Genomic DNA, 24,669 nt, shown 5'->3' with positions numbered 1-24,669 from the left:
ATGATTTCTGATTACACAAGTTGACTTGGTCAGGCTGAGATCTGGCAGAGCCTGGAGATCAAGTTCACAGAGTACAAGTCCAAGCTGTGCAACCCTGGGAAACCTCACCTTTTCCGAGTCAAATGGATGGCCATATGGGACCACCCGTTGCACTGGCTCTGAAGGACACCAATGCTACACTAAAGCTGTGAGGATTCTTTTATCTTTATGAAGACACTAGGAGCCCTGAGCTGAACAAACACCGCCTCTCAGAAGGCAATCCGGCTGCCCTCAGAGGGTTTTGGGGCTGGGGATGGTTTCAGAGTTGGGCCACTTGTAGTGCTGGCCCTTCAGGAACCTACTGGAGCCCAGCCCTTCTGCTCTCCCTGGACAAGGAGTCTGGGCTCAGAGCTTGTTGGGTGGAGCCCCTGGGAAGAAGGGGCAGCCATCTGAGGAGCTCGCTGGGAGAGCTGATGGAGTGAGCACCACGCCACTCAGAGCCGGCCCTGGAATCTATCCAGAGTAAGGACAGCTGTGTACCAAGAGCCCATCTGGAGGCCAGTGTACCAGAGGAGGTTCCCAGATCTGAGCTGCTCCTGCCTAGACATTTGGGCTGGTCTCGGAGCCCCAAGACCCCGGCACTGGAGCTGAGCCTGCAGGCGCCTGCCTGGTTACCTTCAGAATGATGCAGGGGTTGGCCCTGGCATACATCACAATGCCGTTGCTCTGCAGGGTGCGCAGGCGCAGGGCCAGCCGGAACTCCTCCTCTCTGCTGTCTTCAGAGAGCCGGTATCTGATGTAGCTGTTGCCAGCAAAGCTGAGAGAAGTGTGTCCTGCAAATACATTGGAGAAGACAGGCACACCGTTAACAGCCGTTAACTGGCCCCGAAGACAAGGGCCAGTGAGCGCAGCACTGGGAGCCCACAGCTGGTGAGAAGCCGCTCCCTGCAGCTTGTGCTCCTTTCAGAGTGGGAGAGCAGCAGCCCCTCAGTGACCCAGACCTCTGCACTGTCTCAGGCTCAGGGTGGCGGAGCAGCATCTAGAGCCTGTGTGTCTCAGTGCCCCTCAGTCTCAACACCACTTGTGCAGGGAGCAGCCCTGAGAGAGGCACCCCCACACCATGCTGACTGCAGGTCCTCAGCACCCCCAGTCCATGAAGAGCATGTGAGTGTACGCACACGCGCACACACATACACTCACACACACGTGCACACACATACACACAAAACACACACACCCACGCATGCGTGAGTGCGCACACATGTGTGAACACACACACACACACACACACACACACACACACACACTCCCAGACACAACCAGCAAGCCCAGGAAGTCCAAGGCCAAACCCACAATGGAGGCCTTGTGCTCCAGGCAGCCCCAAGGAAGCCACACACCTGAGTGACAGCTCCACCCTCTGCCACCCACTCCACAGTTCCCACCCAGAAGCACTGGCCCCGCCGCTGCTCCCAGGTCCTGGTCCACCTTTAAGGAGCAAGGGGCTGGAGGCAGAGCTGCCTCTCAGGGCAAAAGGTGGACCATGGGGAGGGGGGAGTTGGCTCTGAGGAAAAGGCCATGGAGAGCTTCTCTGAGGCAGGAAAGAGGGTGGCATCAAGTCAGGAGACATGGCTCTGTTGTCCTTCTCGTGCCCTGTTGCTTGTGGGCTGGGCAGCCCATTCTGTCTAGAGCCAGGGGATGTCCAGGCAGGACTCTGTGACTCCTTCACTGGTAGAGCAGCACCACTCACAGATGAGCTCTGGCTCCAGTCTTGAGGACAAAGGCTGATGTCTAGAACCCAGTGCTCAGAAGAGAGGCACATGGTCCTGGGCAGATTTACTCCTCATTCCCACTGCAGTCACCACTGTAGTTGTCACTTGAGCATCTCTTTTATTGCAAGGCTGATGTGCATTTCGAGAACACCCTTCCACAGGTAGCTATGGAGGACACAAGAGTCCCGAAAGCCCTGGCAGAGGGGAAGGACTGGACCAGGCCACTTGGGGGGCAATGACCTGGATGCCCACTTCCCCTCAGACACAGAGCCCCTGCCTGAGGCACACCGTGGGGCCGAGAACGTGTGTGGTCTCTCATCCATCAGAGCCCACAGCTGGGTGTGCTCAGCCCTCGTGGGGGTGCATGCTTACTGTGCCCCCCCCATGGGGGATGTGGCTGTCTACTGACAGCGGAGCCCAGGCAGTGCCTCTTCCTCCAGGCAGCATCTCCCCCTTCCCCACCGAGTACCTGAGCACTCTCCCAGCTTCCCCAGTGGACACTGGCAGAGAAAGGGTCTCCTCCCGGCTTCGTAACCCACACACTGCATATCCACAGGACACGGCTTCTCTACACAGGGGTCTCTGGACCCAGGGCACAGTCCTCCTGTGACAGAGGGAGACGGTCATGAGTCAGAGGTGGCCAGGGCAGCTGCTGCTCTAGCTCAGGGTCAAGACTACTCCTGGGCAGCACCAGGTGTAGCTGGATATCTATTGGGGCCCCTCTGGCCACCCCAATCTGCTACAGTGCCAGCACATGGCAGAGGGGCACTGGGCCTGGAGTGGGCATGCCTGCACAGTGGGGACCCCCTGCATTCATCATAGTTTAGATCTCCTCTCATCCCCTCCTGTTCTGCAAAGCTAAGGAAACTATGGGTGTTGACTTTGGCTCTCTAGGGATGTGCACAGATCCTGCCTCATGACAGGACAGGTCTGTCCCCTGCATCATGCAGCTTTACCGAGTAGCTATGGAGGTGTCCTGCTGTCACTGCCAAACCCTTGCTAGCAAGTTCCCAGCACAGAGAGGGACAGCTAATCTACAAGAAAAGAAGGCCTGGAAAGTGGCTCAGAGGGCAGCAGCCACTTTCCTTGATGGTATTTGCACTGTGAACAGCAGCGCATCTGATAAGGGCAGGGCTCAGGACCCAGAACTCAGGACCCAGGACCAGGTGAGTGGCTCTTGAACTCTGGAAGGCACTCTGGGGCCTAGCAGGAAGCACCTGCTTCCAAGGTCCAGGGGCTTCCAATGAAATGAGACCACTTGCTGACCAGTGAGAGTTCAGGTAGAAAAAGGAGACAGGGTGTAATGGCAATTCTCAGCTGGGCCAGCAGCACAGCCAGACAGTGCAGGGTCATGCAGCCCTACAGGAGGGCCGGCACCTACTGGGTGGTGAGAGGCCAATGGCCAATGTGACTCCATCCAAGCACGGCAAGATCTGCCGGCCTCGGCAGAGGCAGGTCAGTAGCACCACACCCCAACACTTCATCCTGCTTCCCACTGTTGGGGTGGCCTGGCAGGCGCTGTAGGATGAGCTGGCTTGGTCTCTACAGAAGCTCCTAATGAATGTGAGTGCCCCAAGTGTGCCTTTCCCCTGTCCTCTGGAGAAATCCTTACTCCTGCACGCTTTCCTCAATGTCCAGGGAACTTCACTAGCTGTCAGGCCAGTCACACTCTGTTTAACAGGTATCTGACAACCAGTTTTAAAATAACTTTGTGGGTGGGGAGGGGCGGGCAGTAGGTAGCACACTGGGTTAAGCGCACATGGCATGAAGTGCAAGCACTAGGGCAATGATCCTGGTTCGAGCCCTTGGCTCCCCACCTGCGGGGGCGGGGTCACTTTACAAGTGGTGAAGCAGGTCTGCAGCTTTCTATGTTTCTCCCTCTCTCTCTTCCCCTCCTCTCTCAATTTCTCTCTGTCCATCTAACAATAACAGCAACAATAACAATGGAAAAAATATGGCTTCTGGGAGTCGGTGGGAGTCAGGCAGTAGCGCAGCGGGTTAAGCGCACGTGGCACGTTTCTGATGTGAAGTGCAAGGACCGGCATAAGGATCCCGGTTCGAGCCCCTGGTTCCCCACCTGCAGGGGAGTCGCTTCACAGGCAGTGAAGCAGGTCTGTAGGTGTCTGTCTTTCTCTTCCCCTCTCTGTCTTTCCCATCTCCATTTCTCTCTGTCCTATCTAACAAAGACATCAATATCAACAACAATAACTACAACAATAAAAAGGGCCACAAAAGGGAAAATAAATAAAATAAAAAGAAAAAAAGAGAAAAAAGATGGCTTCCAGGAGCAGTGGATTTGTAGTGCAGGCACTGAGCCCCAGTGATAACCCTGGAGGCAAAAAACCCAAAAACATTTACTTAGCAGAGTGACTAGAGATCACTGGGGTGACAGTTGAGCACTTAGAGGTGACATGATCCCCACACAGCTGCGGGCCTGGTCTTGCTCAGGCAGGGAAAGGCTTCCTCTCCGCTCTGCCGCCTGCACCTGCAGTTCTTCCCCAGCAACCATGCTAAGAAGCCAGGCTCTTTCTTTCACTTATTTTTTTCAGTTGCCACCAGGGTTATCACCAGGGCTCAGTGCTGGCATTATGAATGCACCACTCCCAGTGGTCTTTTCTCCCTCCCTCCCTCCTTCCCTTTTTTCTATTTTTATTTTATTGGATAGGGCAGAGATAAATCAAGAGGGGCAGAGGGAGAAAGACACCTGCAGACCTGCTTCACCACTCAAGCATCCCCCTGCAGGTGGGGAGCCGGGGCTTGAACTCACTCTCCTGATCACAATCCCTTTGGGACAAGTTCATATTGGTCGAAAAAGCCCCGGGCATCCTTTTCTTATGGGGGAAGGGTCCCTTTCAACCCTGCAGGCACACCACTCAGCACTGGGAAGGCTGTAGTCGGGTGGCTCTAGCTCCCTCACACACAGGAGCCCAGCCAGAGCCCTGCTTTGTGACATTGCCCTCTGCGGGACGGCCTAGCCGTCCCGTCCCCACCATGCCCTCTGCAGCCAGCGTGCTCCCTGTGACGGGCAGGCAGGAGCCCTGCCCAGTGGCCCGAGGTGCTGACAACGGCCCTGCCGCTGACCCCCGTCACTTCGTGCCCTACCCAGGCGTCCTCCTCTACTGCCCCCTTCCTGGATAAGCTCCTTGCCCCTGCCTCAGGCTGACACCGCCTTGGTGAGCGCCGCCCCGATGGGGAGACGCCCTGACGGGACTGAGCGATGAAGACCACTCACCGTCACAGGTGCAGCGGGCGCTGCGGTAGAAGCGTGGGCACACGAGGCTGACGTGGGCCGTGCTGTAGGTGAGCAGTGCATGCGCGTCCAGCGCCAGCCCCTGCTCGCAGTGCTGCTCACGGCAGCCCAGCCCCGAGCAGTTCTTCTCCAGGATGGCCGTGATGTGCACTGCGGTCTCCAGGTGCCTGCGTGCGCCGGACAGCTTCTGCACCAAGTAGGCCGGCTTGTAGAAGTCACCGGCCCGCGTCTCGGCGGCGAACAGCACATCCAGCTGGCCGGGGCCCGCGGGCTGGACGCTGATGAGGTGCAGGCGGTCCTGCTTCTGTGCTAGCACTGCGGCCCGCAGGGCCCGCCGGAACGCGCGCAGGTGCAGCCCCACGAAGTCCTCCGGGGACGGGCCCTGCAGGCGCAGCGTGACCGTGTGGCGCAGGGCCTCGGGCGCCAGCTGCTCCACCTGCACCACCACGTCCACTGGCACTTGGAAGCGCCCATCGCTCACCGAAACGTTGAGTACGTACTTGCCACTGTCCAGGCCGCCCAGCGCAGTGATCTTCCCGTCCTGCGGGCCCACCTTGAACAGGCTCTTCTGCTCCGATTTGAGGGCGAAGGTGAGCACGTCATACACGTCCTGGTCGGAGGCGTGCACCTTCCCGATGACTCCGCCTGGGAAATCGTCCTCCATGGTGACCACGAAGATCTCCAGGGGAGCAGCGGTGGGCTTGTGCACACTCTCCTCGATGACCCGCACGCGCACGTAGGCCTGAGACTCCTGCTGCGGCCGGCCAGAGTCCTTGGCCTGGACAGTGAGAGGGGCAGGCAAGGACAGAGAAAGACCCTAACCCTCGGCACGTGCAGCAGCCTGAGGAAGGAGGAGCTGGCACAAGTCTGCTGGTACACCCAACATGAGTGGCGCTGTCCACGGTGTCAGCACAGCTAGGAGGGCGGTGCCGTGGCCCAGTGTCAGCTCTACACAGAGCCGGCCTCCTGAACTGGGGCCCCACCTGAGGAAAAGGCTTTGCTCTATGTCTTGGCTTTTCATAGGGCCACATGCACCTGGCTGCACTCCTAAGAGTCAGCGCTGTGTGCAGCGCTGTGTCAGAGAGAGGATGCTGCCAAGAGTTAGTGTATGCAAGGAAGTCCTGCAGCAAATAAGTCCTGCTTGTCTCCAATAAAGCTTTATTTATAAAAGCAGGCTGTGCAGCATTCTTCCAGGGCTGTCCTTAGGAGGCCCTGGCTTATTAGAATAACTTATCTGGGGGGGTTATATATCACCCAGGTTCCAGCCCCCACTCCCCACCTGCAGGGGGAGCTTCACAAGTGGTGAAGCAGGTCTGCAGGTTCCTTTCTTTCTCTCTCTCTCTTTCTTCCTTTCTTTCTTCCTTTCTCTTTCTTTCTTTCTTTCTCTCTCTCTCTCTCTCTCTCTCTTTCTCTCTCTCTCTCCTTCTCTATCTCCCCATCCCTCTCAATTTCTCTGTCCTGTCAAATAGAAACAGATGGGGTGGTGCAGGTGGAGGTAAGGATGGAGCAGACGCGCGCAGCCAGCAGAAGCCAGCCAGCCCACCTGGACACGCAGCATGTACTCCGGTGCCCCCGACTGCCTGAAGACCACGGCGGAGCGTAGGACCCCGTGCGGGTCCAGCATGAACTCCTCCCGCTCGTTCCCCGACATGATGGAGAAGGAGAAGGGCGGCCCATTGTGGAAGGAGTCTCTGTCTGTCACCACTAGCTGCAGGATGCTGGTGCCTGCCGGCTTGTTCTCCTGAGAGGAACACTTGCTCCAGTGAAAAGAAAGACTGTCTCTCCCCATACCTGGCCCCGAAGACCGCAACACCCAAGGGCCTGTGCACACGCAGCCATGTGCTGCCTGCCGACTGTCCCCTCCCTGCCCAGGGGAGGCTGCTTTTCCTTGGGGCAGCCCACCTGCTGCCTGTCTCCTTCTTCTCTAGGACCACAGGCAGCCAGTTCAGAAAAGAATGGTATCTGCAGAGGACAGACAACCTCAGCAGCCTCTGGCTTGGTGGGGTTCTTATTCCTCAGGACTGGGGTCCCTCAACTGTTGCCCTGAGCTTCCCCACTAGGACAGGAGGGCCCGGAACAGCTGAGGCAGGGCAACTGGGAAGCTCCCACAGGTGAGCTCACCTGGATCACTGCTGTGTAGTTTGCGGGGGTGAACACTGGGCCATTGTCGTTCACGTCAGAAATGTCAATGTTGACCGTGGCCGTGGTGGACAGAGCAGGAAGGCCACTGTCTACTGCCTGGACCAGCAGTGAGTATCCAGACACCTATGGACACAGAGATGTAGCCAGGGAGCTCAGTTGTGTGCTCAGACACCAGCCCTCCCTGCTCTCCTTCTTCCAGCTGGGGCAGCGGGCAAGGGCTCTGGCTCAGGAGCAGCTCTGCGCTGTGGGGCTGTGGGGCTGTGGGGCTGGCTTGAGCACTGAGGGACAGTCAGCAGGTCCCTGGCCCTGTGTGCTGTTGGCCAGCCTCAACTTCGCCTAGGAGTGGCAGCTAATAGCCTGTGTAAACTGTCAGCTGACCCATGGGCTGCCCTGGTTACCCGGGCTCTCAAGCTCATGGACACCTTAGGGGCCAGCCTGGCACTTGTGTGGGGGTTGGGGGTGGGGTGGGGTGGGAGGTGTCGCCCGTGAGGCTCTGCTGCTTTCTAACATCCAGGCCCTGATAGCATTTCTGTACCCAGTGTCCCGTTTCTGGACAGAGGCTTCACTGGACCCTGCACACAGTGCTCTGGCTGGCTGCCCCAGGTGGCCTCTGCGTCTGCTCATCCAGGTTAAGGAGGCTCAGGACCCCACTTGGAGGATGAAAGGGGACGGGGTGGCCTGACAGAGTCTGTCCAATACTTCAGCTGTGTCCTGGATGGACCTGAGCAGTTTTCAGCTGCTCACTGGGAGCCCAGGCCTGACCTGGGGCCGCAGGGGCTGGGAAGTGGTTGGCCTGGGTGACATACCCGTTCCCGGTCCAGCTTCTTCTGGACCCTGACAAGTCCCAGCACAGGCTCCACGGCAAACTCGCCATCCCGGTCACCACTGATGATGGAGAACCGAATCTGGCTGTTGGGCTGGCTGTCAGCATCCTCTGCCAGCAGCTGCATGAGACCCAGCAGAACAAGCAGGTGAAGAGACAGCAAGGGGGTGTCTATAGGTTCCTCTCACCCCCATGCTACAGTACAGACAGGGAATTACAGACAAGCAGGTGACAGGCAGGGAGGGTCTGTCCTCAGGGGCCGTTGTTCCCCAGGAGCACGGCTCTGAGGCTGTCTCCAACGCCCTGCTCCTGGGACCGTGAGCACAGCCCGTGGAAGCCTCTCACATGAGAGGGTGGCCACAGGCCTCCTTTCCTGCCCAGCTTCACCTGCAGACAGTGTGCTGTTCTTCCCAAGGTGTGAGGCATAAAGGCAGAGCCAGAGCTCACTCTAGGACACAGCCACTCTTGCTCCCAGCTCTGCAGAGCACTGGCCTTTGCCCCTACAGCTATGTGCCACACTCAGGATGCCCCAGAATGGCCCATCTCCCACAGCAGACAGCGGCTCCTGGCTGTCCCTCTGCTGAGAAGTCATGTACCCTGAAGTGGTCCTATGATGCCCAGGATGGAGAGGGGTCTGGAAGCTCAGCTCTGAGACAGAGGATGCACACTCCCCATCAGAGGGCTGGAGCCCCCACCTCACGGGCTGACAGCCAGGGGGCAGATGAAGGGCCCTGTTCAGTCTGGGGGTGTTGAGGGTGGGGAGGTGGGCTCATGTTCCTGAGTCCTCCCAGCCCACACTGCTCCATCCTTGCAGAAGGGCTCTTCCACGAGAGGATAATCATATTCAACTGTGCCCCTGGGAGCTGCCCTCCAGGGTGTGTGTGTGTGTGTAGGTGGGGGGGGGGCACTACCCCATCCTTACCCTAGGTGACTCATCAGCCAAGGTCACAAAGTAGTGGAGATGTCACTAAAAACTAATCCATGGCCTGTTTAATCTTTTAAAAATTAATGAGAGTGTGGTCCGGCAGGTGGTGCAAATGGACAAAGCATTGGACTCTCAAGCATGAGGTCCTAAATTCAAGCCCCGGTAGCACATGTACCAGAGTGATGTCTGGTTCTTTCTGTCTCTTAAAAATCTAAAAAAAATTAACGAGAGAGAGAGAGAGAGAGAGAGAGAATCAAAGCATCTTTTGGCACATGTGATGCCTGGGATTGAACTTGGGACCATATATTCTCAAATCCAACACTCAAGCCACTAAGCCACCTCCTGGGCCAATGTTTTGTTTTCTTCTTAATTATTTTTTTTTTTGTGGGGGGAAGGAAGTGGTGCGCCTGGTTGAGGACAGACACATGGTATAACACATAAGGCCCCAAGTTCAGGTTCCCTGTCTCCATCTTCGAGGAGAAGTTTCACAAGTGGTGAAACAATGCTGTAGGTATCAATCTGTCTCTCTCTTTTTAAAATTCTTTTTTATTTATTATTGGATTGAGACAGAGAGAAATTGAGAGGGCAGAGGGAGATAGAGATGGAGAGAGATAGAGAGACACCTGCAGCCATGCTTCACCACTCTTGAAGCTTTCCTCCTGTAGGTAGGAACCATCAAGGGCTTGAACCTTTGCACATTATGATGTGTGCACTCAACCAAGTGTGCCACCACCTGGCCCCTCAATCTGTCTCTCTCTACCTCCCTCTTCCTTCTCAATTTCTGTCTCTGTAGAAAACAAGTAAAAATATTTTTTAAAGGAAATGGGTAATGTAATAGAAAATATTTTTAATTTCCTTATAATACAGACAGAGAGGGAAAGAGACATCTGAGCCTGCTCCACCACTCATGAAGCTCTGCCCTGTGGGTGGGGAAAGAGGGCATGAGCGTCCTGGGGCATAGCAGCACGTGCATTTCACCTGGTGCACCACCACCAGACCCCTGTTTTGTCTTCTTCTTTTGTTAAAGAAAAAATATACATTTATTTTAATGAAAGAGAGATACAGAGAAAAAGAAACAGAGAGAACCCAGAGCCCTGCTCAGCTCTGATGGCAGTGCTGGGGGTTGAACCTGGGACTTCAGAGCTTCAGGCAGGAGAGTCTTTTGCAGAACTACTACTGTCTCCCCAGCCTGCTTTTTTTTTTTTTTTGCCTTCAGGGTTATTGCTGAGGCTTGGTGCCTGCACCATGAATCCACTGCTTCTGGAGACCATTCTTTCCCCTTTTGTTGCTTTATCATTGTTGTGGTTATTATTATTGTTGTTGCTGTCATTGGATAGGACAGAGAGAAATGGAGAGAGGAGGGGAAGACAGAGACGGGGAGAGATAGACACCTGCAGACCTGCTTTACCACCTGTGAAGTGACTCCCCTGCAGGTGGGGAGCCAGGGGCTCGAACCTGGATCCTTACACCAGTCCTTGTGCTTTGCGCCATGTGCACTTAACCCACTATGCTACCGCCTGACTCCCTGTTTTGTTTTCTCAAACAGAAAAGTCTCCTGGGAGGAAAGTGGTTAGTTGTTACTCCTTGGCAGGACTAAGTCTACCAGATGCTGCCTACATGCAAACTGGAGGGGGACAGGTGTGGGGAAGCCTCATGGTGTCCTGGACACAGGGCCCCAGGGGAGGCGTGAGTGAACCGCACTGCTGAGGGCGAGGAGCCCGCCCCTGGTACTTACCAAGATGACTGAGTCCCCGACCTGGGCATCCTCGCTGATGACAGTGCTGTAGACGTCTTGGCTGAACTGCGGGGGGTTGTCATTGACATCTGTGAGGTTGATGCTGACCGTAGTCATGGCACTGAGAGCAGGTGTGCCCCCGTCTTTGGCTTCCACCACCAGGTAAAACTTGCTGCACTGCTCATAGTCCAGGACTCCAGAGACAGAAATGCTCCCTTGGAAGAGAAATATGAGCTTCAGGTTTGACTAGGAACAAATACTGGTCAGCATCTCTATAACCACGGTGACATGCTGACTCCTCTGCCGCCCTGAGGGCCCTTTCTCTGGCACCTTGCTGGTGGCTGTCAGGTGAGACCTAGCCACCAGCAGACACAGCCCTGGGGGTGAGGGGGCTCTGGAGGCTACTTAGTGGCTCCTGAGCTTTCTGACTGTGCCTGGGACTCCCTGGCACCTGCATTCTCATGGGGACAGGGGCAGGGAGCATCCCTTGTGAGTGGGTCCCGACTGCAGGTGACGCAGGTGAGCCTAGGTGTATAGGTGAGATGCAGGCCCTTCTCTGGTACAGATGGCCCTGAGCCAATAGGCACTGTTCACCTTGCTACAGAATGGGCGCCTGCCAGGGAGAGGAGCAGGGGCGGTGGGTGCAGGCAGTGTCTGTGCCACCACCACAAAGGGGCTGAGTGAAGGCTGGCACCACTTACTGGGATTCAGCCAGGGGGACAAAGGAGGGGCAGCTATGAGGCACCCCCCAGGCCTTTCTGCAAGGTGCCTGGCCCCAGCTTGCACAGGACACCCTCACTGTCCTGGAGACTGCTCCCAGCCGCACTCACCTGTCTTCGGGTGGATCCCGAAGTGCCCTTGCTCGTTCCCAGACCGGATGAGGTAGGTGATCTCAGCGTTGGTGCCGATGTCCTTGCTGGTGGCAAAGACGGCCAGCACCTGGGTGCCGGGGGCAGTGTCCTCGGGCACGGTGGCCAGGTAGTCCCGCCTCTCAAACACCGGGGGGTTGTCGTTGACGTCCAGCACGGTGATGGTGATGGTGGCCAGCGAGGACAGGGCCGGCCCGGGGCTCTGGTCAGTGGCTTGCACACTGAGGTTGTAGGATGCCTGCTGCTCCCGGTCCAGCGGCTGCTCCAGTACCACGATGCCTGACTCACTGTCGATGGAGAAGAGGCCGCCGGCTGCATGAACCAGTGAGTAGGCCACCCTCCTGTTGATACCTGCAGGATGGCCTGAGTGAGGGCAGGCCAGGGGGATGCTGTTCTCTGCTGCCTCAGGGGAGAGTGAGGGCAGGGCAGGGGACACTGTGCTCTGCTGGCCTCAGGGGAGAGTGAGGACAAGGCAGGGGGACACTGTGCTCTGCTGGCCTCAGGGGAGAGTGAGGACAGGGCAGGGGACACTGCTCTCTGCTGCCTCAGGGGAGAGTGAGGGCAGGGCAGGGGGACACTGCTCTCTGCTGCCTCAGGGGAGAGTGAGGGCAGGGCAGGGGACACTGCTCTCTGCTGCCTCAGGGGAGAGTGAGGGCAGGGCAGGGGGACACTGCTCTCTGCTGCCTCAGGGGAGAGTGAGGACAGGGCAGGGGACACTGCTCTCTGCTGCCTCAGGGGAGAGTGAGGGCAGGGCAGGGGGACACTGCTCTCTGCTGCCTCAGAGGAAGTGAGGGCAGGGCAGGAGACACTGTGCTCTACTAGTCTCAGGGGAGAGTGAGGACAGGGCAGGGGACACTGTGCCCTGCTGGTCTCAGGGGAGAGTGAGGGCAGGGCAGGGGACACTGTGCCCTGCTGGTCTCAGGGGAGAGTGAGGGCAGGGCAGGGTGACACTGCTCTCTGCTGCCTCAGGGGAGAGTGAGGACAGGGCAGGGGACACTGCTCTCTGCTGGCCTCAGGGGAGAGTGAGGACAGGGCAGGGGGACACTGTGCTCTGCTGGCCTCAGGGGAGAGTGAGGACAGGGCAGGGGACACTGTGCTCTGCTGGCCTCAGGGGAGAGTGAGGACAAGGCAGGGGGACACTGTGCTCTGCTGGCCTCAGGGGAGAGTGAGGACAAGGCAGGGGGACACTGTGCTCTGCTGGCCTCAGGGGAGAGTGAGGGCAGGGCAGGGGGACACTGCTCTCTGCTGCCTCAGGGGAGAGTGAGGGCAGGGCAGGGGACACTGTGCTTTGCTGGCTCAGGGGAGAGTGAGGGCAGGGCAGGGGGACACTGCTCTCTGCTGGCCTCAGGGGAGAGTGAGGGCAGGGCAGCAGGACACTGCTCTCTGCTGCCTCAGGGGAGAGTGAGGACAGGGCAGGGGACACTGCTCTCTGCTGCCTCAGGGGAGAGTGAAGACAGGGCAGGGGACACTGCTCTCTGCTGCCTCAGGGGAGAGTGAGGGCAGGGCAGGGGACACTGTGCTCTGCTGGCCTCAGGGGAGAGTGAGGGCAGGGCAGGGGACACTGTGCTCTGCTGGCCTCAGGGGAGAGTGAGGACAAGGCAGGGGGACACTGTGCTCTGCTGCCTCAGGGGAGAGTGAGGGCAGGGCAGGGGACACTGTGCTCTGCTGGCCTCAGGGGAGAGTGAGGACAAGGCAGGGGGACACTGTGCTCTGCTGGCCTCAGGGGAGAGTGAGAGCAGGGCAGGGGGACACTGCTCTCTGCTGCCTCACGGGAGAGTGAGGACAGGGCAGGGGACACTGCTCTCTGCTGCCTCAGGGGAGAGTGAGGGCAGGGCAGGGGACACTGCTCTCTGCTGCCTCAGGGGAGAGTGAGGACAGGGCAGGGGGACACTGCTCTCTGCTGCCTCAGGAGAGAGTGAAGGCAGGGCAGGAGACACTGTGCTCTGCTGGTCTCAGGGGAGAGTGAGGACAGGGAAGGGGACACTGTGCCCTGCTGGTCTCAGGGGAGAGTGAGGGCAGGGCAGGGGACACTGTGCCCTGCTGGTCTCAGGGGAGAGTGAGGGCAGGGCAGGGGGACACTGCTCTCTGCTGCCTCAGGGGAGAGTGAGGGCAGGGCAGGGGGACACTGCTCTCTGCTGCCTCAGGGGAGAGTGAGGACAGGGCAGGGGGACACTGCTCTCTGCTGCCTCAGGGGAGAGTGAAGACAGGGCAGGGGGACACTGCTCTATGCTGCCTCATGGGAAAGTGAGGGAAGGGCAGGGGGACACTGTGCTCTGCTGCCTCATGGGAGAGTGAGGGCAGGGCAGGAGACACTGTGCTCTGCTGCCTCAGGGGAGAGTGAGGACAGGGCAGGGGGACACTGTGCTCTGCTGGCCTCAGGGGAGAGTGAGGACAGGGCAGGGGGACACTGCTCTCTGCTGCCTCAGGGGAGAGTGAGGGCAGGGCAGGGGGACACTGTGCTCTGCTGCCTCAGGGGAGAGTGAGGGCAGGGCAGGGGACACTGTGCTCTGCTGCCTCAGGGGAGAGTGAGGGCAGGGCAGGGGACACTGTGCTCTGCTGCCTCAGGGGAGAGTGAGGACAGGGCAGGGGACACTGTGCTCTGCTGGCCTCAGGGGAGAGTGAGGGCAGGGCAGGGGGACACTGTGCTCTGCTGCCTCAGGGGAGAGTGAGGGCAGGGCAGGGGGACACTGTGCTCTGCTGGCCTCAGGGGAGAGTGAGGACAGGGCAGGGGACACTGTGCTCTGCTGGCCTCAGGGGAGAGTGAGGACAGGGTAGGGGGACACTGCTCTCTGCTGCCTCAGGGGAGAGTGAGGGCAGGGCAGGGGACACTGTGCTCTGCTGGCCTCAGGGGAGAGTGAGGACAGGGTAGGGGGACACTGCTCTCTGCTGCCTCAGGGGAGAGTGAGGGCAGGGCAGGGGGACACTGTGCTCTGCTGCCTCAGGGGAGAGTGAGGGCAGGGCAGGGGGACACTGTGCTCTGCTGGCCTCAGGGGAGAGTGAGGGCAGGGCAGGGGGACACTGCTCTCTGCTGGCCTCAGGGAAGAGTGAGGACAGGGCAGGGGACACTGTGCTCTGCTGGCCTCAGGGGAGAGTGAAGACAGGGCAGGGGACACTGTGCTCTGCTGGCCTCAGGGGAGAGTGAGGGCAGGGCAGGGGGACACTGCTCTCTGCTGCCTCAGGGGAGAGTGAGGGCAGGGCAGGGGACACTGCTCTCTGCTGCCTCAGGGGAGAGTGAGGGCAGGGCAGGGGACACTGTGCTCTGCTGGTCTCAGGGGAGAGTGAGGGCAGGACAGGGGACACTGCTCTCTGCTGCCTCAGGGGAGAGTGAGGGCAGGGCAGGGGACACTGTGCTCTGCTGGTCTCAGGGGAGAGTGAGGGCAGGACAGGGGACACTGCTCTCTGCTGCCTCAGGGGAGAGTGAGGACAGGGCAGGGGACACTGTGCTCTGCTGGCCTCAGGGGAGAGTGAGGGCAGGGCAGGGGACACTGTGCTCTGCTGGCCTCAGGGGAGAGTGAGGGCAGGGCAGGGGACACTGTGCTCTGCTGGCCTCAGGGGAGAGTGAGGACAAGGCAGGGGGACACTGTGCTCTGCTGCCTCAGGGGAGAGTGAGGGCAGGGCAGGGGACACTGTGCTCTGCTGGCCTCAGGGGAGAGTGAGAGCAGGGCAGGGGGACACTGCTCTCTGCTGCCTCAGGGGAGAGTGAGGACAGGGCAGGGGACACTGCTCTCTGCTGCCTCAGGGGAGAGTGAGGGCAGGGCAGGGGGACACTGCTCTCTGCTGGCCTCAGGGAAGAGTGAGGACAGGGCAGGGGACACTGTGCTCTGCTGGCCTCAGGGGAGAGTGAAGACAGGGCAGGGGACACTGTGCTCTGCTGGCCTCAGGGGAGAGTGAGGGCAGGGCAGGGGGACACTGCTCTCTGCTGCCTCAGGGGAGAGTGAGGGCAGGGCAGGGGGACACTGTGCTCTGCTGCCTCAGGGGAGAGTGAGGACAGGGCAGGGGGACACTGCTCTCTGCTGGCCTCAGGGAAGAGTGAGGACAGGGCAGGGGACACTGTGCTCTGCTGGCCTCAGGGGAGAGTGAAGACAGGGCAGGGGACACTGTGCTCTGCTGGCCTCAGGGGAGAGTGAGGGCAGGGCAGGGGGACACTGCTCTCTGCTGCCTCAGGGGAGAGTGAGGGCAGGGCAGGGGGACACTGTGCTCTGCTGCCTCAGGGGAGAGTGAGGACAGGGCAGGGGGACACTGCTCTCTGCTGCCTCAGGGGAGAGTGAGGGCAGGGCAGGGGACACTGTGCTTTGCTGCCTCAGGGGAGAGTGAGGACAGGGCAGGGGGACACTGCTCTCTGCTGGCCTCAGGGGAGAGTGAGGGCAGGGCAGGGGGACACTGCTCTCTGCTGCCTCAGGGGAGAGTGAGGACAGGGCAGGGGACACTGCTCTCTGCTGCCTCAGGGGAGAGTGAGGGCAGGGCAGGGGGACACTGCTCTCTGCTGCCTCAGGGGAGAGTGAGGGCAGGGCAGGGGACACTGTGCTCTGCTGCCCTCAGGGGAGAGTGAGGACAAGGCAGGGGGACACTGTGCTCTGCTGGCCTCAGGGGAGAGTGAGGGCAGGGCAGGGGACACTGTGCTCTGCTGCCTCAGGGGAGAGTGAGGGCAGGGCAGGGGACACTGTGCTCTGCTGGTCTCAGGGGAGAGTGAAGACAGGGCAGGGGACACTGCTCTCTGCTGCCTCAGGGGAGAGTGAGGGCAGGGCAGGGGGACACTGCTCTCTGCTGGTCTCAGGGGAGAGTGAAGACAGGGCAGGGGACACTGCTCTCTGCTGCCTCAGGGGAGAGTGAAGGCAGGGCAGGAGACACTGTGCTCTGCTGGTCTCAGGGGAGAGTGAGGACAGGGAAGGGGACACTGTGCCCTGCTGGTCTCAGGGGAGAGTGAGGGCAGGGCAGGGGACACTGCTCTCTGCTGCCTCAGGGGAGAGTGAGGACTGGGCAGGGGACACTGCTCTCTGCTGCCTCAGAGGAAGTGAGGGCAGGGCAGGAGACACTGTGCTCTACTAGTCTCAGGGGAGAGTGAGGACAGGGCAGGGGACACTGTGCCCTGCTGGTCTCAGGGGAGAGTGAGGGCAGGGCAGGGGACACTGTGCCCTGCTGGTCTCAGGGGAGAGTGAGGGCAGGGCAGGGTGACACTGCTCTCTGCTGCCTCAGGGGAGAGTGAGGACAGGGCAGGGGACACTGCTCTCTGCTGCCTCAGGGGAGAGTGAGGGCAGGGCAGGGGGACACTGCTCTCTGCTGGCCTCAGGGGAGAGTGAGGACAGGGCAGGGGGACACTGTGCTCTGCTGGCCTCAGGGGAGAGTGAGGACAGGGCAGGGGACACTGTGCTCTGCTGGCCTCAGGGGAGAGTGAGGACAAGGCAGGGGGACACTGTGCTCTGCTGGCCTCAGGGGAGAGTGAGGACAAGGCAGGGGGACACTGTGCTCTGCTGGCCTCAGGGGAGAGTGAGGGCAGGGCAGGGGGACACTGCTCTCTGCTGCCTCAGGGGAGAGTGAGGACAGGGCAGGGGACACTGCTCTCTGCTGCCTCAGGGGAGAGTGAGGGCAGGGCAGGGGACACTGTGCTCTGCTGGCCTCAGGGGAGAGTGAGGGCAGGGCAGGGGACACTGTGCTCTGCTGGCCTCAGGGGAGAGTGAGGACAAGGCAGGGGGACACTGTGCTCTGCTGCCTCAGGGGAGAGTGAGGGCAGGGCAGGGGGACACTGTGCTCTGCTGGCCTCAGGGGAGAGTGAGAGCAGGGCAGGGGGACACTGCTCTCTGCTGCCTCAGGGGAGAGTGAGGACAGGGCAGGGGACACTGCTCTCTGCTGCCTCAGGGGAGAGTGAGGGCAGGGCAGGGGACACTGTGCTTTGCTGCCTCAGGGGAGAGTGAGGACAAGGCAGGGGGACACTGTGCTCTGCTGGCCTCAGGGGAGAGTGAGGACAAGGCAGGGGGACACTGCTCTCTGCTGCCTCAGGGGAGAGTGAGGGCAGGGCAGGGGGACACTGCTCTCTGCTGCCTCAGGGGAGAGTGAGGGCAGGGCAGGGGACACTGTGCTCTGCTGGCCTCAGGGGAGAGTGAGGACAAGGCAGGGGACACTGTGCTCTGCTGCCTCAGGGGAGAGTGAGGGCAGGGCAGGGGACACTGTGCTCTGCTGGCCTCAGGGGAGAGTGAGGGCAGGGCAGGGGACACTGTGCTCTGCTGGCCTCAGGGGAGAGTGAGGACAAGGCAGGGGGACACTGTGCTCTGCTGCCTCAGGGGAGAGTGAGGGCAGGGCAGGGGACACTGTGCTCTGCTGGCCTCAGGGGAGAGTGAGAGCAGGGCAGGGGGACACTGCTCTCTGCTGCCTCAGGGGAGAGTGAGGACAGGGCAGGGGACACTGCTCTCTGCTGCCTCAGGGGAGAGTGAGGGCAGGGCAGGGGGACACTGCTCTCTGCTGCCTCAGGGGAGAGTGAGGACAGGGCAGGGGGACACTGCTCTCTGCTGCCTCAGGAGAGAGTGAAGGCAGGGCAGGAGACACTGTGCTCTGCTGGTCTCAGGGGAGAGTGAGGACAGGGAAGGGGACACTGTGCCCTGCTGGTCTCAGGGGAGAGTGAGGGCAGGGCAGGGAACACTGTGCCCTGCTGGTCTCAGGGGAGAGTGAGGGCAGGGCAGGGGACACTGCTCTCTGCTGCCTCAGGGGAGAGTGAGGACAGGGCAGGGGGACACTGCTCTCTGCTGCCTCAGGGGAGAGTGAAGACAGGGCAGGGGGACACTGCTCTCTGCTGCCTCATGGGAGAGTGAGGGAAGGGCAGGGGGACACTGTGCTCTGCTGCCTCATGGGAGAGTGAGGGCAGGGCAGGAGACACTGTGCTCTTCTGCCTCAGGGGAGAGTGAGGACAGGGCAGGGGGACACTGTGCTCTGCTGGCCTCAGGGGAGAGTGAGGACAGGGTAGGGGGACACTGCTCTCTGCTGCCTCAGGGGAGAGTGAGGGCAGGGCAGGGGACACTGTGCTCTGCTGGCCTCAGGGGAGAGTGAGGACAGGGTAGGGGGACACTGCTCTCTGCTGCCTCAGGGGAGAGTGAGGGCAGGGCAGGGGGACACTGTGCTCTGCTGCCTCAGGGGAGAGTGAGGGCAGGGCAGGGGGACACTGTGCTCTGCTGGCCTCAGGGGAGAGTGAGGGCAGGGCAGGGGGACACTGCTCTCTGCTGGCCTCAGGGAAGAGTGAGGACAGGGCAGGGGACACTGTGCTCTGCTGGCCTCAGGGGAGAGTGAAGACAGGGCAGGGGACACTGTGCTCTGCTGGCCTCAGGGGAGAGTGAGGGCAGGGCAGGGGGACACTGCTCTCTGCTGCCTCAGGGGAGAGTGAGGGCAGGGCAGGGGACACTGTGCTCTGCTGGTCTCAGGGGAGAGTGAGGGCAGGACAGGGGACACTGCTCTCTGCTGCCTCAGGGGAGAGTGAGGGCAGGGCAGGGGACACTGTGCTCTGCTGGTCTCAGGGGAGAGTGAGGGCAGGACAGGGGACACTGCTCTCTGCTGCCTCAGGGGAGAGTGAGGGCAGGGCAGGGGACACTGTGCTCTGCTGGCCTCAGGGGAGAGTGAGGGCAGGGCAGGGGACACTGTGCTCTGCTGGCCTCAGGGGAGAGTGAGGACAAGGCAGGGGGACACTGTGCTCTGCTGCCTCAGGGGAGAGTGAGGGCAGGGCAGGGGACACTGTGCTCTGCTGGTCTCAGGGGAGAGTGAGAGCAGGGCAGGGGGACACTGCTCTCTGCTGCCTCAGGGGAGAGTGAGGACAGGGCAGGGGACACTGCTCTCTGCTGCCTCAGGGGAGAGTGAGGGCAGGGCAGGGGGACACTGCTCTCTGCTGCCTCAGGGGAGAGTGAAGGCAGGGCAGGAGACACTGTGCTCTGCTGGTCTCAGGGGAGAGTGAGGACAGGGAAGGGGACACTGTGCCCTGCTGGTCTCAGGGGAGAGTGAGGGCAGGGCAGGGAACACTGTGCCCTGCTGGTCTCAGGGGAGAGTGAGGGCAGGGCAGGGGGACACTGCTCTCTGCTGCCTCAGGGGAGAGTGAGGGCAGGGCAGGAGACACTGTGCTCTGCTGCCTCATAGGAGAGTGAGGACAGGGCAGGGGGACACTGTGCTCTGCTGGCCTCAGGGGAGAGTGAGGACAGGGCAGGGGACACTGCTCTCTGCTGCCTCAGGGGAGAGTGAGGGCAGGGCAGGGGGACACTGTGCTCTGCTGCCTCAGGGGAGAGTGAGGGCAGGGCAGGGGGACACTGTGCTCTGCTGGCCTCAGGGGAGAGTGAGGACAAGGCAGGGGGACACTGTGCTCTGCTGCCTCAGGGGAGAGTGAGGGCTTGGCAGGGGGACACTGTGCTCTGCTGGCCTCAGGGGAGAGTGAGGACAGGGCAGGGGACACTGTGCTCTGCTGGTCTCAGGGGAGAGTGAGGGCAGGGCAGGGGGACACTGCTCTCTGCTGGCCTCAGGGAAGAGTGAGGACAGGGCAGGGGACACTGTGCTCTGCTGGCCTCAGGGGAGAGTGAAGACAGGGCAGGGGACACTGTGCTCTGCTGGCCTCAGGGGAGAGTGAGGGCAGGGCAGGGGGACACTGCTCTCTGCTGCCTCAGGGGAGAGTGAGGGCAGGGCAGGGGACACTGCTCTCTGCTGCCTCAGGGGAGAGTGAGGGCAGGGCAGGGGACACTGTGCTCTGCTGGTCTCAGGGGAGAGTGAGGGCAGGACAGGGGACACTGCTCTCTGCTGCCTCAGGGGAGAGTGAGGGCAGGGCAGGGGACACTGCTCTCTGCTGCCTCAGGGGAGAGTGAGGGCAGGGCAGGGGACACTGCTCTCTGCTGCCTCAGGGGAGAGTGAGGGCAGGGCAGGAGACACTGTGCTCTACTGGTCTCAGGGGAGAGTGAGGGCAGGGCAGGGGACACTGTGCTCTGCTGGCCTCAGGGGAGAGTGAGGACAGGGCAGGGGACACTGTGCTCTGCTGGCCTCAGGGGAGAGTGAGGACAAGGCAGGGGGACACTGCTCTCTGCTGCCTCAGGGGAGAGTGAGGACAGGGCAGGGGACACTGCTCTCTGCTGCCTCAGGGGAGAGTGAGGGCAGGGCAGGGGACACTGTGCTTTGCTGCCTCAGGGGAGAGTGAGGACAGGGCAGGGGGACACTGCTCTCTGCTGGCCTCAGGGGAGAGTGAGGGCAGGGCAGGGGGACACTGCTCTCTGCTGCCTCAGGGGAGAGTGAGGACAGGGCAGGGGACACTGCTCTCTGCTGCCTCAGGGGAGAGTGAGGGCAGGGCAGGGGGACACTGCTCTCTGCTGCCTCAGGGGAGAGTGAGGGCAGGGCAGGGGACACTGTGCTCTGCTGGCCTCAGGGGAGAGTGAGGGCAGGGCAGGGGACACTGTGCTCTGCTGGCCTCAGGGGAGAGTGAGGACAAGGCAGGGGGACACTGTGCTCTGCTGGCCTCAGGGGAGAGTGAGGGCAGGGCAGGGGACACTGTGCTCTGCTGCCTCAGGGGAGAGTGAGGGCAGGGCAGGGGGACACTGTGCTCTGCTGGTCTCAGGGGAGAGTGAGGACAGGGAAGGGGGACACTGTGCTCTGCTGGCCTCAGGGGAGAGTGAGGACAGGGAAGGGGACACTGTGCCCTGCTGGTCTCAGGGGAGAGTGCGGGCAGGGCAGGGGACACTGCTCTCTGCTGCCTCAGGGGAGAGTGAGGACTGGGCAGGGGACACTGCTCTCTGCTGCCTCAGGGGAGAGTGAGGGCAGGGCAGGGGGACACTGCTCTCTGCTGCCTCAGGGGAGAGTGAGGACAGGGCAGGGGACACTGCTCTCTGCTGCCTCAGGGGAGAGTGAGGACAGGGCAGGGGGACACTGCTCTCTGCTGCCTCAGGGGAGAGTGAAGACAGGGCAGGGGGACACTGCTCTCTGCTGCCTCATGGGAGAGTGAGGGCAGGGCAGGGGGACACTGTGCTCTGCTGGCCTCAGGGGAGAGTGAGGACAGGGCAGGGGACACTGTGCTCTGCTGGCCTCAGGGGAGAGTGAGGACAGGGCAGGGGACACTGCTCTCTGCTGGCCTCAGGGGAGAGTGAGGACAGGGCAGGGGGACACTGCTCTCTGCTGCCTCAGGGGAGAGTGAGGGCAGGGCAGGGGGACACTGTGCTCTGCTGCCTCAGGGGAGAGTGAGGACATGGCAGGGGACACTGTGCTCTGCTGGTCTCAGGGGAGAGTGAGGGCAGGGCAGGGGGACACTGCTCTCTGCTGCCTCAGGGGAGATGAGGGCAGGGCAGGGGACACTGTGCTCTGCTGGTCTCAGGGGAGAGTGAGGGCAGGGCAGGGGGACACTGCTCTCTGCTGCCTCAGGGGAGATGAGGGCAGGGCAGGGGACACTGTGCTCTGCTGGTCTCAGGGGAGAGTGAGGGCAGGGCAGGGGACACTGCTCTCTGCTGGCCTCAGGGGAGAGTGAGGGCAGGGCAGGGGGACACTGCTCTCTGCTGGCCTCAGGGGAGAGTGAGGACAGGGCAGGGGGACACTGTGCTCTGCTGGCCTCAGGGGAGAGTGAGGACAGGGCAGGGGGACACTGTGCTCTGCTGCCTCAGGGGAGAGTGAGGGCAGGGCAGGGGGACACTGTGCTCTGCTGGCCTCAGGGGAGAGTGAGGACAGGGCAGGGGACACTGTGCTCTGCTGGTCTCAGGGGAGAGTGAGGGCAGGGCAGGGGGACACTGCTCTCTGCTGCCTCAGGGGAGAGTGAGGGCAGGGCAGGGGACACTGTGCTCTGCTGGCCTCAGGGGAGAGTGAGGGCAGGGCAGGGGGACACTGCTCTCTGCTGGCCTCAGGGGAGAGTGAGGGCAGGGCAGGGGGACACTGCTCTCTGCTGGCCTCAGGGGAGAGTGAGGACAGGGCAGGGGACACTGTGCTCTGCTGGCCTCAGGGGAGAGTGAAGACAGGGCAGGGGACACTGTGCTCTGCTGGCCTCAGGGGAGAGTGAGGGCAGGGCAGGGGGACACTGCTCTCTGCTGCCTCAGGGGAGAGTGAGGGCAGGGCAGGGGACACTGTGCTCTGCTGGCCTCAGGGGTGAGTGAGGGCAGGGCAGGGGCACACTGTGCTCTGCTGGCCTCAGGGGAGAGTGAGGACAGGGCAGGGGACACTGTGCTCTGCTGGCCTCAGGGGAGAGTGAGGACAGGGCAGGGGACACTGCTCTCTGCTGGCCTCAGGGGAGAGTGAGGGCAGGGCAGGGGGACACTGCTCTCTGCTGCCTCAGGGGAGAGTGAGGGCAGGGCAGGGGGACACTGTGCTCTGCTGCCTCAGGGGAGAGTGAGGGCAGGGCAGGGGGACACTGTGCTCTGCTGGCCTCAGGGGAGAGTGAGGACAGGGCAGGGGACACTGTGCTCTGCTGGTCTCAGGGGAGAGTGAGGGCAGGGCAGGGGGACACTGCTCTCTGCTGCCTCAGGGGAGAGTGAGGGCAGGGCAGGGGGACACTGTGCTCTGCTGGCCTCAGGGGAGAGTGAGGACAGGGCAGGGGACACTGCTCTCTGCTGCCTCAGGGGAGAGTGAGGACAGGGCAGGGGGACACTGCTCTCTGCTGCCTCAGGGGAGAGTGAGGGCAGGGCAGGGGGACACTGTGCTCTGCTGCCTCAGGGGAGAGTGAGGGCAGGGCAGGGGGACACTGTGCTCTGCTGGCCTCAGGGGAGAGTGAGGACAGGGCAGGGGGACACTGTGCTCTGCTGGTCTCAGGGGAGAGTGAGGGCAGGGCAGGGGGACACTGCTCTCTGCTGCCTCAGGGGAGAGTGAGGGCAGGGCAGGGGGACACTGTGCTCTGCTGGCCTCAGGGGAGAGTGAGGACAGGGCAGGGGACACTGTGCTCTGCTGGTCTCAGGGGAGAGTGAGGGCAGGGCAGGGGGACACTGCTCTCTGCTGCCTCAGGGGAGAGTGAGGACAGGGCAGGGGGACACTGCTCTCTGCTGCCTCAGGGGAGAGTGAGGGCAGGGCAGGGGGACACTGTGCTCTGCTGGCTCCAGGGCCCCTCCTCACAGCAATAGGCACCTGGATCCCATGGCTGGGGCCCTGCACAGAAGCAACCCTGTGTCTCTACAAGGACACAATCAAGTAGAAGCAGAGCCAGGAGGCAGGTGTGCACCTCATTACGCACTAGGCCCTGGGCCCCATGGCTGCTCCATACAGGAGTATTGCTGACAGCACCGTGAGAGCTCCAGGCAAGGGTCAGTGGGGCCATGGCGTCTCTCCACTCTCTCTCTCCTCCTCTCCTGTCCAACAATATGGATGGAAGAGGGCACCAAGGCAATGGCTCAGCTGTACCTGGCCTTCATAGGCCCTGGGATCATGCCCTGGCACTGTATTTAAAAGGGGGTTGAAGACTCAGAAATGATTAGATCTAAACACACCACAGCAGGCCCCATGTTGAGACTACAGTGGGTAAAGATGAGCCACAGAGGGGGCCAGACAGTGGTGCACCCAGTTAAGCACACAGAGTACTAAGTGCAAGGACTGCATAAGGGCCCAGGGTTGAGCCCTTGCTCCCCTCCTGCAGGGGCAAGTAGGACTTCAGGTGTCTTTCTCTCTCCCTCTTCTCTCTGTTTCTCTCTGTCCTAGCCAACAAAACCCAGAGGCAGTGGGTTCCTAGTGCTGACACTGAGCCCCAGCGATAACCCTGGAGGCAAATATTTAAAAACAGATGATCCATGGAGAGGAGTGATCTGATACAACAGGTGTCTGACCTGAGCTGCAAGCACCCTTCCAACTATAGGCCCACAGATGCGGAGGGCCCTCTGCACGTGGTGGTGGATGGGAGGGAGGTATGTGCAGCAGAGGCGAGGGGTGCCTCAGGCCAACAACCCCAGATGCAGAGACCCACTGTGGGGAAGAATCGGAGCCCTGTGGAGGGAGGGCATCCTGTGGTGGGGCACTGGCGTTGGAGCCAGGGAGGACAGCCGGCCTCAGCAGGTGGTGTCTGAGCATAGGCCGGGTGAGGCCTGAGGGGTTCGTAGGGAGAGATGCAGTTGTGGCTGTGCTCTAAACCCAGAGGAGGTGGGGACAGTGATTTCTGACTGGACTGAGGGACTGAAGACCGCAAACACACTTCAGCTTGGCCAGGGCTGGTCAGAGAAGGGAGTATCATAGCCTGAGATACACAGGCCAGCAGGCAGATGAGGAGGAGGCTGGGACT

At 61.2% G+C, this 24,669-nt stretch overlaps 1 protein-coding gene across 4 annotated transcripts in view; it reads right to left on the bottom strand.

Moving 5' to 3' along the window:
- FAT3 (FAT atypical cadherin 3) overlaps positions 1-24,669 on the bottom strand; it is a 362,716-nt gene that overhangs the window by 17,172 nt on the left and 320,875 nt on the right. For 3 of the 4 annotated variants that reach the window (XM_060179643.1, XM_060179644.1, XM_060179645.1), the window contains 8 exons: positions 11,454-11,843; positions 10,624-10,838; positions 7,947-8,084; positions 7,120-7,263; positions 6,542-6,739; positions 4,981-5,776; positions 2,218-2,352; positions 655-812 (listed from right to left, as the gene is read on the bottom strand). In XM_060179643.1, coding sequence (XP_060035626.1) covers positions 655-812; positions 2,218-2,352; positions 4,981-5,776; positions 6,542-6,739; positions 7,120-7,263; positions 7,947-8,084; positions 10,624-10,838; positions 11,454-11,843 — 2,174 coding nt within the window. The remainder of the gene's footprint in view (positions 1-654; positions 813-2,217; positions 2,353-4,980; positions 5,777-6,541; positions 6,740-7,119; positions 7,264-7,946; positions 8,085-10,623; positions 10,839-11,453; positions 11,844-24,669) is intronic. The other variant, XM_060179646.1, reaches the window with a different exon arrangement.

Source organism: Erinaceus europaeus, chromosome 20, assembly GCF_950295315.1.
Source record: "Erinaceus europaeus chromosome 20, mEriEur2.1, whole genome shotgun sequence".
NCBI classification, from domain to species: domain Eukaryota; kingdom Metazoa; phylum Chordata; class Mammalia; order Eulipotyphla; family Erinaceidae; genus Erinaceus; species Erinaceus europaeus.
This window is presented reverse-complemented; position numbering and strand designations above follow the sequence as displayed.